Here is a 12,713-nt window from a genome sequence, read left to right as displayed (position 1 = left end):
TTTAAGCCCCCTTTGGAGTGCCAACCATTGTTTAGGATTCTTCCCATAACAAGGTTGCAGATATAGGACATTCATCAATAGTTTCAATATCTGGGGAAGCAAATAAACCAGGGCTTTTAAACCTATCTCTAAAAGCAAATTATAAGGCATTATGCCCAGATTGAACCCTTAATAACCTATAGTCTAAGTCCCACCTTCCTCTACTCCATGCTCAGCTTGGGAACCACTGCTGCATTAAGTGTGCCCCCCCCCCCCCCCCCCCCCCCCCACCACCACCACACACACCTTCCCAAAGGGCCAGATATTAAATACTAATAGCTGGCCTAATATAAACGTATAAACAACCCAATTAAAAGCAGTGATAATTAACATTTGTAGATCTGACTAAAGAACTTAGTCATTGGACAGGTTGCTTAATTTTCGTTTTAGTTTTAGTCTTAGCCTTACTTTTTTCTATGAGTTGTTTGGGATTTGTTGTGCCAACCAAAATTTATAACTTAAATGAATGCATTTTGCTTGATCTTTTCATTATATTTTGGATATTTGTGCCAACTGGGTACCAAAGGTATAGTTTTTTACACTAACAAATACATTAATTACAGGCAAAGAGGCAATGCTGAAGCAGAAAGATTATGAAAGTGCCACCCTTGCAGACATAAAGGCACTTATCCGAAAACACGAAGCATTTGAAAGTGACCTTGCAGCCCACCAGGATCGTGTAGAACAAATAGCAGCTATTGCACAGGAATTAAAGTGAGTAGCTTGTTTCAATATCCATGTCAGCTTCTCTACTACTAAAATGTCTCCAGTATCTGTTTCATAATGAAGAACTGTATTTAACTTTTTATACAACAACACAAAACTGCACCTTCGTGTGTGGTGCACTGAAAGGAAAGGAAATGCTTGTCTATTTTTAGAAATAAGGTCCTTACAATTTAGGTTTGACATATTTGGGGCTTTCTATGCTAATTTGTTTTTGTTTCAGTGAGTTGGATTACTACGACTCCCCCAGCGTCAATGCTCGGTGCCAGAAGATATGTGACCAGTGGGATCTTCTGGGCTCCTTAACACACACCAGGAGAGAAGCCCTAGAGGTTAGGGTTTTTTCCTCATATGATTTGCATAACATCCATATAAAGAGTGTGTAAATTATGGTTGTGTTTTGATGCCTTCATGTCTGCAAACAGGTAACGGAGAAACAGTTGGAAGCAATTGACCAGCTGTACCTGGAATATGCTAAGCGAGCTGCACCATTCAACAACTGGATGGAAGGAGCTATGGAGGATTTGCAAGACATGTTCATAGTGCACACCATTGAGGAGATTGAGGTGAGCATGTGTGGCTTTAAGGGATCTTCTAGACCAGTGCTGTCCAACTGGCGGCCCGCAACCCCCCCTCTGTGTGGCCCCCCACCTGTCTGGCTGCTTTGATGGCTTACCTTTGAGTAAGCATTAAATGGTATCAGTACTGAGATTAACTGGCCCCCTGCATGGTTCTCACCTCAGATTCAGGCTGTAATCCCTCTGTATTGTTTAAAAATGTAATCCCCTATGTTTTTCACACCTTTTAATACCTGCATTGTTCACCCCCTGCAGTGTTCACACCTCAGGCTCAGACTGTAATCACTCCCATTGTTCACTTCTTCACACCTCAGACATAGGTAGTGTAGGCAGAGTATGGCACATACAGCCAGCATAGGGCAGGTAGAGTGTGGCACACACAGGCAGCATAGGTCAGGGAGGGTATGGCACACACAGGAAGGGTAGGGCAGGCAGAGTATGGCACACACAGTCAGGGTAGGGCAGGCAGAGTATGGCACACACAGTCAGGGTAGGGCAGGCAGAGTATGGCACACACAGGCAGAGTATGGCACACAGAGACAGCCTAGGGAAGGCAGAGTATGGCACACAGAGGCAGGGTAGGACAGGCAGAGTATGGCACACACAGACAGCATAGGACAGGCAGAGTGCTGCCTGTGTGTGCCATACTCTGCTTGCCCTATGCTGCTTGTGGGAGGTGAACCTGGCAGGGGTTTGTTAGCAGTTGGAAATAGCCATTAAATGGTCCCTAAGGTGTGTAATTATGTACTGGGGGTTGCTGTGCTATCCACAGGGGAGGAGGAGGCATATGGAATTTAAGGGTATATCTTAATATGACATAATTCTTTCACATATGAATGATGGTTGATATCCCCACAGTAAGGACCAAGCATTTGGGATTTTGCTGTGCTTCCACCATTGTGATAAAATAGGTGTGGTTTGAAGTGGGTGTGGTTTCAAAAAGGGGAGTGGTCAAAACTGGCTTCCATTAGCGGCCCTCCACCATGTATTCTAGAGAAATTCCGGCCCTCGGCACCGTAAAAGTTGGACAGCACTGTTCTAGGTCATAGGTAACAGGACTGTGATGTGCAATTTTGCTCAAATTAGCTACCAGTTAGCATAGAAAAGCATTTTCCAGGTGACAATAGGTAATCTTGAACTTTAGCCTAATGGGGCCTCTGAGAAAACTTTACCTTGTGAACTACGTCTCAAGTCAAATATGCTTGAGAATGTAGGATAGTTACTAAATAATTGGTATATCATTATAGTAAGAGAAAATGTTCTTGCAGGGTCTGATTGCAGCTCATGAGCAGTTCAAGTCCACTCTTCCGGATGCTGACCGTGAGAGAGAAGCCATTCTTGGGATTCAGAACGAGGCTCAGAAAATTGCGGATTACAGCCACATCAAACTAGCCAGTGGGAATCCTTATACAACTGTAACTCCGCAGATTATTAACTCAAAATGGGAGAAGGTCAGTTACAAATTTTATGGAAAAACACCATCTAATTTTTTTATTTTAGTCAATTTTTTTTTGAAAAATAACCCGCCTCTCAATACTTCTGCAGGTTCAGCAGCTTGTTCCTAAAAGGGATGGTGCATTGAAAGGAGAACATGACAAGCAGCAGTCCAATGAGCACCTGCGCTTGCAGTTTGCCAGCCTAGCTAATGTGGTAGGACCTTGGATACAGGCCAAGATGGAGGTAGGTGCAGGCTGTGGCTTAAAATGATACTGACACGAAAAAACAACTTTTTAAAATATGAATCTACATAAAAAGTTGCCTATTGGTCGTGTTGATAATTTTTTGCTGATAGGGCTGCTTTTGTAAGTAATTGTTACTTGAAATCCCAAAACCTGACTGTTTTGCCAGCCTGACTGTCCCTTCTCAGCCTGTCAGTTATAGCTTCTAATGCTAACGGCCTCCTGCTGGACAAATATGGCCGCCCCCTCACAGAGGAACATGGGGGATCAGATAGGGAATGTAAAAGCTTGGACAAATACTTTTATGGCAAAATTATAAATAGCATGCAAAGACAATGTTATGACAGATATAAAAAAAGGTTTCATTTCTGTTGTCAGTATCTCTTTAATGCCCAGTTTGTTTTCTTACTTAACTTAAGGCCCCCATACACGTTGAGATCTTGCCAAGCGAGCAGATCTTCACCTGATATCCGTACCTACGGGTAGGCGATATGGGGGAGCGTGTAGGTAAAAAAAATAAATAATAATTTGATCGTTTGGCCCTGGGGCCAAACGATCAAATTATATTGGCGTCAATGGGGCCAACGAGCCGATGCGGTCCTCGATCCGACTGAATTTTCTAACCTGGCCAATCGATATCTGCCCAATTTTAGGCCAGATATCGGTCGGGCATGCCCCTCGTTTCTGCCTCTACACAGGCCAATAAGCTGCCGAATCAGTCCAAGGGACCGATATCGGTAGCTACTATTGGCCTGTGCATGGGGACCATTAGTTACAAGAATGATTTCTGCTTGCATATGTGTTGGTATGCACACTGAATAATCTGAATTCTGCATTTGCAGCATTATTTGGCTTATCTGCAGAATTGCCTTTTTCCCTACTAGCTGGAAGTAGAAATACAGATTTAAGCGCTTGAGTGCACTTGTGTGTTTTAAAACATTTAACTGTTGTGATTAATTGTGTACAACATATAAAATGTCAAAGGCTTTAATTATGGCCTCCTGCACATTATCTCTGTTAGATTGCCAAGGCTTTTTTTAGCTCAGCATTTTTAAATTATGACTTCTCTTTCTGCAGGAGATTGGCAGGATTGCTATAGAGTTGCACGGTACTCTGGAAGACCAGATGACCCACCTGAAGCAGTATGAACAGAGTGTCATAAATTACAAGCCCAATATTGACAAACTGGAGCAGCAGCATCAGCTCATCCAGGAAGCCCTGATCTTTGATAACAAGCACACTAACTATACTATGGAGGTTAGAAACACATAAAAAATGGCTTGTCATGATTGCATTTTTTATGAAAATAACATGTTTGGTGACCTCTTCTTGAGAAAAATATATCAAACTCTTGTTTTATTTTTCCAGCACATCCGTGTAGGCTGGGAACATCTTCTTACTACAATAGCTCGCACAAGTAATGAGGTGGAAAACCAAATCCTTACCCGTGATGCCAAGGGTATCAGCCAGGAGCAGATGCATGAATACCGGGCATCATTCAATCACTTTGATAGGGTAAGAACTACATTGTTGTGGTGGGGCTACAGAGGTTTAAAAAAGAAAACTTCATATATTAAGGTCATTCTGTAATGTGTTGGGAGAAACCGTAAAACATCAAAACATACAGCTTTTTATTTTGTTTTTTTTTTTTTTTTTTTTTACTTAAAGGAACAGTAACACTAAAAATATGAAAGTGTATACAAGTAATTATAATGTAATGTACTGGTGCAACTGGTATGTTTGCCTGTAGACTACTATAGTTTTTATGACAAAGCTTCAGTATAGCCACAGAGGCAGCCATTCAAAGGAAAAAAAAAACATAGCAGATAACAGATAAACACCATTGTATTCTACAGAGGCTATCTGTTATTTGTTAAGTAAGGGCAGTGACACACGGGGAGATTAGTCGCTGTGGGTGAATAATCCCCCCCGCAATGCCATCCCACCGGCTAGAATGTAAATCTCTTTCCTCTCGAGGCAACTTCGGGCGACTTCGACCAATCACGGCGCTGCGTATGCCATCCCACCTGCGATTTACTTTCTAGCCAGTGGGATGGCATTGCGGGGGGATTAGTCACCCGCGATGAAGATGATTTGTCGCTGCCCTAACCTGTGCCTTTCTTCCAGCTTGAATAGGTGTCGCTATGGCTACACTGCAGTTTATTTAGATGAACTATGGTAGCATTTCTAAAGCAAACACACAACTTTTACCAGTGCAGGGCATCAGTAAATTATATTTTAATTACTTTAAAAAAACATTCTTTTGTTTTTTTATATATATTACTGTTCCTTTAAGTAGACTATTTACTATACTCCTGTCCGTGAATATTGTATAAAGTGTGTGTGTGTACACAAACTCAAAACTGTTATTCAGTTGTGCCTTGTTGACCATTGCAAAGGCAATAACATTGTTTCCACCTTGAAAACGTGACATTATGCAAGTACTGCTTGTTTAACAATTTAAAATCTGTTGTGCAAAATGAAACTACAAGCGTAGCTGAAGCAGGAACAAACCCCTTAGCATATACAGAGATAGAAAAATTAGAAATAGGCTAGAAATGCTACACATTATGTTTTACACTCTAACTAGCAAAAGGCAAAGCTCTTCTGAAAGTGCCCCCAACAGACAGACCTACACTATATTTGGGCGTCACTGACATTCAGAGGATGGTCTAACAGGATCCAAGATCATAAGCTACTGTTAACATTTTTTTAATGGACTGCCAAACCTCTAGGTTGCTTAAGTAAGTTCACTATAGAAATACAGCAGTTGTAGCCATAATCTTTTTTTAGGCTTTAGTTCTTCTTTAAAAAATGTCCCTCCAATCTTCATTAACTTACCACTCTTTCTATGGGGATAGAATGTTTCAAGTTCTTTCCAATTGAGCAGACAAGATTCCTTTCAAGTAGCTGAGCATTTTATTAAATCAAATCAGACATCTTCAAAAACTGGAGCACATGGCAACCGCACTGTAAATACCCAAGATAAAGGGGATCATTAATTATAGCAATTTTATTAAAACTTTTTTGGTTGTCGGGAAGGTATTGGCAAATTGACCCATTTAGCAAACTGATACAGGTATGGGACCCGTTATCCAGAAAGTTCCAAATTACGGGAAGGCCATTTCTTATAGACTCTATTTTAAGCAAATCATTCTAATTTTTAAAAATGATTTATTTTTTCTCTGTAATAATAAAACAGTACCTTGTACTTGATCCCAACTAAGATATAATGAATCCTTAAAGGAAAAATAAAGTCAAAGTCACTTGGGGGTGCCAAAATGTTAGGCACCCCCAAGTGACTTTAACGGCTTACCTTTTACCCCGGGCTGGTGCCCCTGTGAGGAGGGAACAGCACCAGCCCGGGGTAGCAGCGATCGCTTCCTTCTTCCTGTATCGATGTGCGCGCATGCGCAGTAGAGTGAAAAGCCGAACTTAAACATTAAAGTCGGCTTTTTCGCTCTACTGTGCATGCCCGGCCACCGGCAGTTTAGGAAGCAGAAGCCGGAAGGAGGAAGCGATCCGCTCCAGGTGCCCGGGCTGGTGCTATTTTCTCCGAACAGGGGCACCAGCCCGGGGTACGAGGTAAGCGGTTAAAGTCACTTGGGGGGTGCCTAATATTTTGGCACCCCCAAGTGACTTTGCCTTTCCTTCTCCTTTAATGGTGGCAAAACAAGCCTATTGGGTTTATTTAATATTTAAATGATTTTATGGAGATTCAAATTACGGGAAAGATCCCTTATCTGGAAAACCCCCAAACATTCTGGATAACCGGTCCCATACCTGTACCTGTGTCACTAGGACAGAATGCTCAAAAGCAGTTGAACTTCATTCTGTCAGCCTTGAGTGCTAGCAGATACAAATTAAAATGTGGGGAGAGGCAGTTTGGAGCAGAATATATAATTTAACTCATACCAGTCACACATTCTCTAATTCGAAATTATAAGTGATCAGTGATCACTGGTGTAATGTAAAAATTATTTTGTGACATTTATGGGGTTTTTTTGGGGGTTTTTTTTTTCTTCTTCAAATGTTTCTAGCACAGAATGGCCCTCCAGTAAAACCTAAAAAAGTGTGTTTTATATTTCATCAGCTGAACACCCTTTTGTTCCAAGACTTGTAATACATGAAAAAAGTGAAGTGTTGCTAGCTGTCGCTAGTGGTATAAGTTAGTGGAGGTGACAGCAGGGCAGGCCGGACTCGCAATCTGTAGATTCTGGCAAATACCAGAGGGGCTGCTGTAAGATGCCATTGTTATTGCCATGTCATTAGTTATTGGGCTCAAGGGGGGCTTGAAATGCAAGGCCCTCTTTTAAATCCCAGTCAGGACCTGCAGCAAGGAATGTAAACTTAGGTTCTTCAAAGAGGGAAATTATAAGCAAATGTAAATGTACTATGGCATCTGTGAATGGTTAGCCAAGACACTGCCTAGTTTGGCTATAAACCACAGTTTAATACAAGAAACGCAAATGACTTTCCTGCAGAAAAACTAAGTTTGACAATGTTTGAATGGATGGAAACTTTACTTTACTTTAATCTACGTATTTATAGGAAGGGTAGGTTAAATTAGACCATCTGTCTTACTTTCCCAGTTCACGTGTATCCCCTAATGTACCTGTTTCTCTTCCATCTCCTTTGTCATTCTGTTTTGCCTCCCTACCATCACACCCTATCCTCTGCCTGCTTTCCTCTCACCTTGTTCCACTTGTCACAGGATCATACAGGTGCATTGGGACCTGAAGAATTCAAAGCATGTCTGATCAGTCTGGGATATGATGTGGAAAATGACAGACAGGTACAGACCTCCTATGCAAGGCAAATTAACATAAACTAACTCTCAATCTGTCTCTCTCTCTCTCTCTCTCTCTCTCTATGGTGTGCTTTCTCTTCATATTTTCCTCGAACTCCTTCTGTCCTTCATTTTTCCTCTTGCTTCCTCCATTCATTTTCATTTATATGTAACATTCATGTTAATTTCTCCCAATTTAAACTTCATTTCCAATCCACTGCTGGGCCTGTCACTTTCTCTCCACTTTCTCCTCTGTTTTGTCTGTCACTCTGTACTGGGAAAGAAGAGAATCGGTGCACTGGATGCTGATGACTTTCGTGCTCTCCTTATCTCTACTGGATACAGCTTGGTATGCGCCTCTACTTCTTCTTACATCTGTGATACTCTACCTTCAGTGTCTTCCACTGGTCTGTCTAGTGCTCTTCCTGTGATTCTCTCAGTACAAAAAAATTACGCCTTTGACCTTTTATTTTTTGCTGGCCTGTATGCATTCTAGGGAGATGCAGAGTTTAACCGGATTATGGCTATCGTTGACCCGAACAACACTGGCATGGTTACTTTCCAAGCATTCATAGACTTTATGTCCCGAGAGACAACAGACACAGACACAGCTGACCAAGTCATAGCCTCATTTAAGGTCCTGGCTGGAGATAAAGTAAGTTGTACAAGCATCATCATATCTGTATTTTGAATGTATTTTATTATCATTGTATTCTGTTATGATATTATTACTCTATATCCTTAAATAATGCTTGGCCTCTTTTTCAGAATTACATCACTGCAGCAGAGCTGCGTAGAGAGCTTCCTCCAGATCAGGCAGAATATTGCATTGCTCGTATGGCACCCTACCAGGGACCTGACGCAGTGCCTGGAGCACTGGATTACATGTCTTTCTCTACTGCTTTGTATGGGGAGAGTGACTTGTGAGGGAGCAATGGGAAATAGATTAAGGGGGCCTTCTCTAAAATTGCCCTGTCACTCCCCTCTAGCAACCAGTGCCATTGTGGCAGTAAGGGCAAAGCTAAAGAGGTGCATGGGTGTCACTGGGCTTAAACTTAACCCCCTTCCCCTCCCAGCGGAAGGTGGGGAATCACACTTCCATTATCTTTGCAGGGTGGGAGGAGGATAAGGAGGTTTAACTACTTCACCACTCCCCCCTCTGCAAAGTTATCTATGCAATGGCTGAAAGGCCAGGTGATGCTTCTTCCACACACAACTGGCATGTATACTCTGCTTCTGGGTAGTAGCCATTTCTTTGCAACAAGCTCACAAACTCTTACATACTTCCTGGGTTATTTATTCCTAGTCCTTTAGCACCCTAGTTTTCTTTACCCAGGAGTGGTAGATTATTTCCCCTGAGAGGCATGGGACCCTTTTACAACATATCGTCTGCTTGCTTATTTTTTCCCTATTATCACAGTTTGCTTTACATTCCTCTACCTCCCTATGTGAGGTGCAGCATTCTTCTCATGCAAGATGGCTCCACACTGCAGGCAGGGGAGATATCCATAACAAGTGTGCTTTACTGAGCTGTGTTAAAAGTAATGTTGTAACACAGCCCAGTTATCTGCCTGCAAGGGGCAGCTGGCATAATTAAAATGAATCAGTCACTCTTAATAGAGGTTAATATTTGGGATGCGTGAATAAATTAATGCCATTTAGGCCACTAGCTCTTGCTTTCTTTATACAGTCAGCCATTTTGTTGTTACTATTAATCATTTTGCATGCAGATTAGAATGCTGCTTTAGATTTACATTCCACATCATCCCTTTTAAAATACAGGTCTCTTGTGATTCCCCCCCCCCCCCTCCCTGTTTGCCCGAAGGACCAAAAATTATAATGAAATGAATGAAAAGCTGAAGAGGGTTACTTTTTACTTAATTTAGGGGATTTATGATAAAATATATATATTCACTTAGCAGAACCTATATTTGCAGTTTTCTTGTCTTTGAACTTAAAAAAAAAAAAAAAAATTATTAAAAAAAAAAAAAAAAGGTTGCCGACTTATTGTTAAGGGAGTCTGTAACAATCTTTGTCCCATTCTTTTTATACTGGCAGCCGTAGCGGAGAGAGATGTCATAAACGCAGCATCCACTTTCTACCATTCCTGCTGCTTCGGCATCTCCTTACAGAACAATAAAAGACATATTTTTAAGATAATTATTGGTGTGCATTTGTTATTATTTGATTGAATTGCTTTGGACAAGTGCAGTCACTTCCTGTGCGGGCTTTTACAAATTCCAGAAATTGGATCCTTTTATGGATATATAATTGGATCCATTTGTGTCATATTTTCTTCTAGGGTCCCAAAGATGTCTGTAAACAGCTGAAGGTGTGAGAACCCTCTGTAATATGAATATCTTTATATCGTTATAACGGTGCTTAGTGATGTCATTTCTTTCACATGACTCACTGAAACTTGTGTATTATAATATATAATGTACCCCCTGTTATAAAGTATGAGATTGTTTTAAGTCACCTTGAAGTTTCATGACCTGCATAAAAGCACTCAGCCTTCAGCCTCTTGCCTTTATATGGTCATGGAACTCATCACTGACTTTTATTCACTGTATAAATAGCACTTTTTACAACAAGCTGAAACCTTAAGGTCCCCATACACGGGCCGATAGAAGCTGCCGATATCGGTCCCTTGGACCAACTCCGCAGCTTATCGGCCCGTGTATGGGCAGAAACGAGCGGACTGGCCGACCGATATCTGGCCTGAAATTGGCCAGATATCGGTCGGCCAGGTTAGAAAATCCCATCGGATCGGGGACCGCATCGGCTCGCTGATGCGGTCCCCGAACCGACTGCCCCATTGCCGCGTGCAGAATTCACCTACATGCCTCCCCGATATCGCCACCCGTAGGTGGGGATATCGGGTGAAGATCCGCTCGCTTGGCGACATCGCCAGCTTTAGTGTGCTTATATAGGATCTATTTTCTAGAATGCTTAGGACCTTGAGTGTGTTCAGTAAGGCGCTCCTTACAGTTGTTAAAAAAAAAAAAAATAAAGGGGTTGAATCATGTTGGAAAAGATAAAAACAATAAATGACACACTCATATGATAAGAGTAAAATGCTACAATATTTTGCAGCAGAGTTGCAGCCTAATTGACACGCCTCTGCTTTGGAATATAGGGTTTTCCAGATAAGAGTCTTTCCATAATTTAGATCTCATACTTTGTCTAAAAATCATTTAAACATTAAATTAACCCCATTGGATTGTTTTTCCTCCAATAAGGATTAATTATATCTTAGCTGTACAGTACAAGGTACTGTTTTATTATTGCAGAGAAAAAGAAAATCAGTTTTAAAAATTACAAATATTTGCTTATAATGGAGATGGCCTTTCCATAATTTGGAAATTTTTGGATAATGGGTTTCTGGAGAACAGATCCCATACTTGTGCTGCTTTTCAGGCAAAAAAATGCCCGGCCCTGTAATGGTAGCAATCAGTAGGCTAAGCTGTTTCTTTTGCAGTCACCTTCATTTATCCATGCTATTTCACAGGGCAAGCTCGAGTTGGTTGATTTCATGCCATTATGCACCCCCAGCCAGTGTTGCACGGCCTGCGTGCTGCTAAAGTGGCTTCATGTTGCTTTGGCATGCTTTGCATTAAATGAAACTTAATTGTATGTTTTGTACCCCTTTCTGAGTCCTCTGAATAATCACTGTCTACAGTTTAACCCCAACATTGTTGGCTCTTCAGTACTTGCCCAGTGTCGGAGATGCAGCACTACCCAAGGTAAAGAATAGGGGAAACTTCCCATGAGTGTCCAAGGTGATTCTCTCACTTTTAACTCCAACAGGATTATTTTTCCACAACTTATTTACCATCAAGTACAGAGCACTGCCTTATTTCAAAATTTTAAAAAAGTTTTTTTTTTTTGTTTGTTCAAATATGATGCTATAGGAAATTGCATTGCCATATATGGCATTTAATACTTTCATGCAGGATACGAAAACCTCACCAGAAACTTGCAACAATGTTATTAACCTTCTTTTTTTTTTTTTTTTTTTTTTATTCATTCTATTAATGAATGTAAAGTGCTGCATAACTTGCTGGCACCATATAAATAAATGATGAAGATAAATTGCTATAATATTGTAATAGCCTTATAATGGATCCTTTTCACTTTTTATTTGCCAATAAACTGGCAGATATCTGCATGGGTAGATTACATTTTCAACCCTGCCTGATCAATGAACCAACTGATAGCAGCCATAGTAGATTATTATCAGGTGGGTCGTTTATTAAATTGTTGCTACATGTATAGTTGCCAAACTTTCTTTGGTATGATTTTTTTTCTGAATATTCATGGCTAACTTTAGGAGCTGCTGTCTGGCTTGAGAGTGGTAAGAGAATGCTTACAAGACAGCAAGACAACAACTTTTCTGCCTATTTCTTGTGGCACTAGCATTGCTGTTAGACCGTTGTATAGCACAATGTGCTTATCCTTATCAATCAATCAATGCTTTCATTTTCTAACTTGTGGTTAGAAGCGATTGGTTGTAATTGTCAATTGTGCAATTTAGAATGTACAGTATGTTAATGAACAAGAACATGAACCTCCAACATATAAATGCTACAAGTGTTTGCTATGCTTAAACCATTGGTTAGGCTGGACTTAAGCAACAATATTGGTTTGCCAAATAAGCAGATCAAATGCAGAGCCAATAATCAGATTACAGGGGTGATTGTACAGTATATTGATCTGGAGAAGATCACATCTGTTGGTGCCATAATGTTTAAAGCAAAAACTTTAAAGTCTGGAATGTACACATTAATGAAATAGTTGTCAAATTCATTAAAAGCTGCAGAATTTGTAAGTACTGGACAAACATTCTGATTTCAAATGGTTTTTATTTTCCTATTTTTATTTACACTTCTTTTTAATGTGATA

At 40.7% G+C, this 12,713-nt stretch overlaps 1 protein-coding gene across 4 annotated transcripts in view; it reads left to right on the top strand.

The window, feature by feature from the left end:
* actn4 (actinin alpha 4) overlaps nucleotides 1-9,968 on the top strand; it is a 52,735-nt gene extending 42,767 nt beyond the window's left edge. The window contains exons 12-22 of one of the 4 annotated variants that reach the window (XM_018096216.2): nucleotides 603-753; nucleotides 986-1,094; nucleotides 1,188-1,328; nucleotides 2,609-2,791; nucleotides 2,886-3,020; nucleotides 4,097-4,276; nucleotides 4,388-4,534; nucleotides 7,734-7,814; nucleotides 8,092-8,157; nucleotides 8,305-8,463; nucleotides 8,577-9,968. In XM_018096216.2, the coding sequence (XP_017951705.1) occupies nucleotides 603-753; nucleotides 986-1,094; nucleotides 1,188-1,328; nucleotides 2,609-2,791; nucleotides 2,886-3,020; nucleotides 4,097-4,276; nucleotides 4,388-4,534; nucleotides 7,734-7,814; nucleotides 8,092-8,157; nucleotides 8,305-8,463; nucleotides 8,577-8,735 (1,511 nt within the window). In that variant the 3' untranslated portion in view covers nucleotides 8,736-9,968. 4 annotated transcript variants of the gene reach the window in all.
* Nucleotides 9,969-12,713: the final 2,745 nt, after the last annotated feature.

The sequence above is a fragment of the Xenopus tropicalis genome, chromosome 8, assembly GCF_000004195.4.
Source record: "Xenopus tropicalis strain Nigerian chromosome 8, UCB_Xtro_10.0, whole genome shotgun sequence".
Taxonomy (NCBI): domain Eukaryota; kingdom Metazoa; phylum Chordata; class Amphibia; order Anura; family Pipidae; genus Xenopus; species Xenopus tropicalis.
Note: the sequence above shows the minus strand (reverse complement) of the source record. Positions and strands in the feature narration are given on the sequence as shown.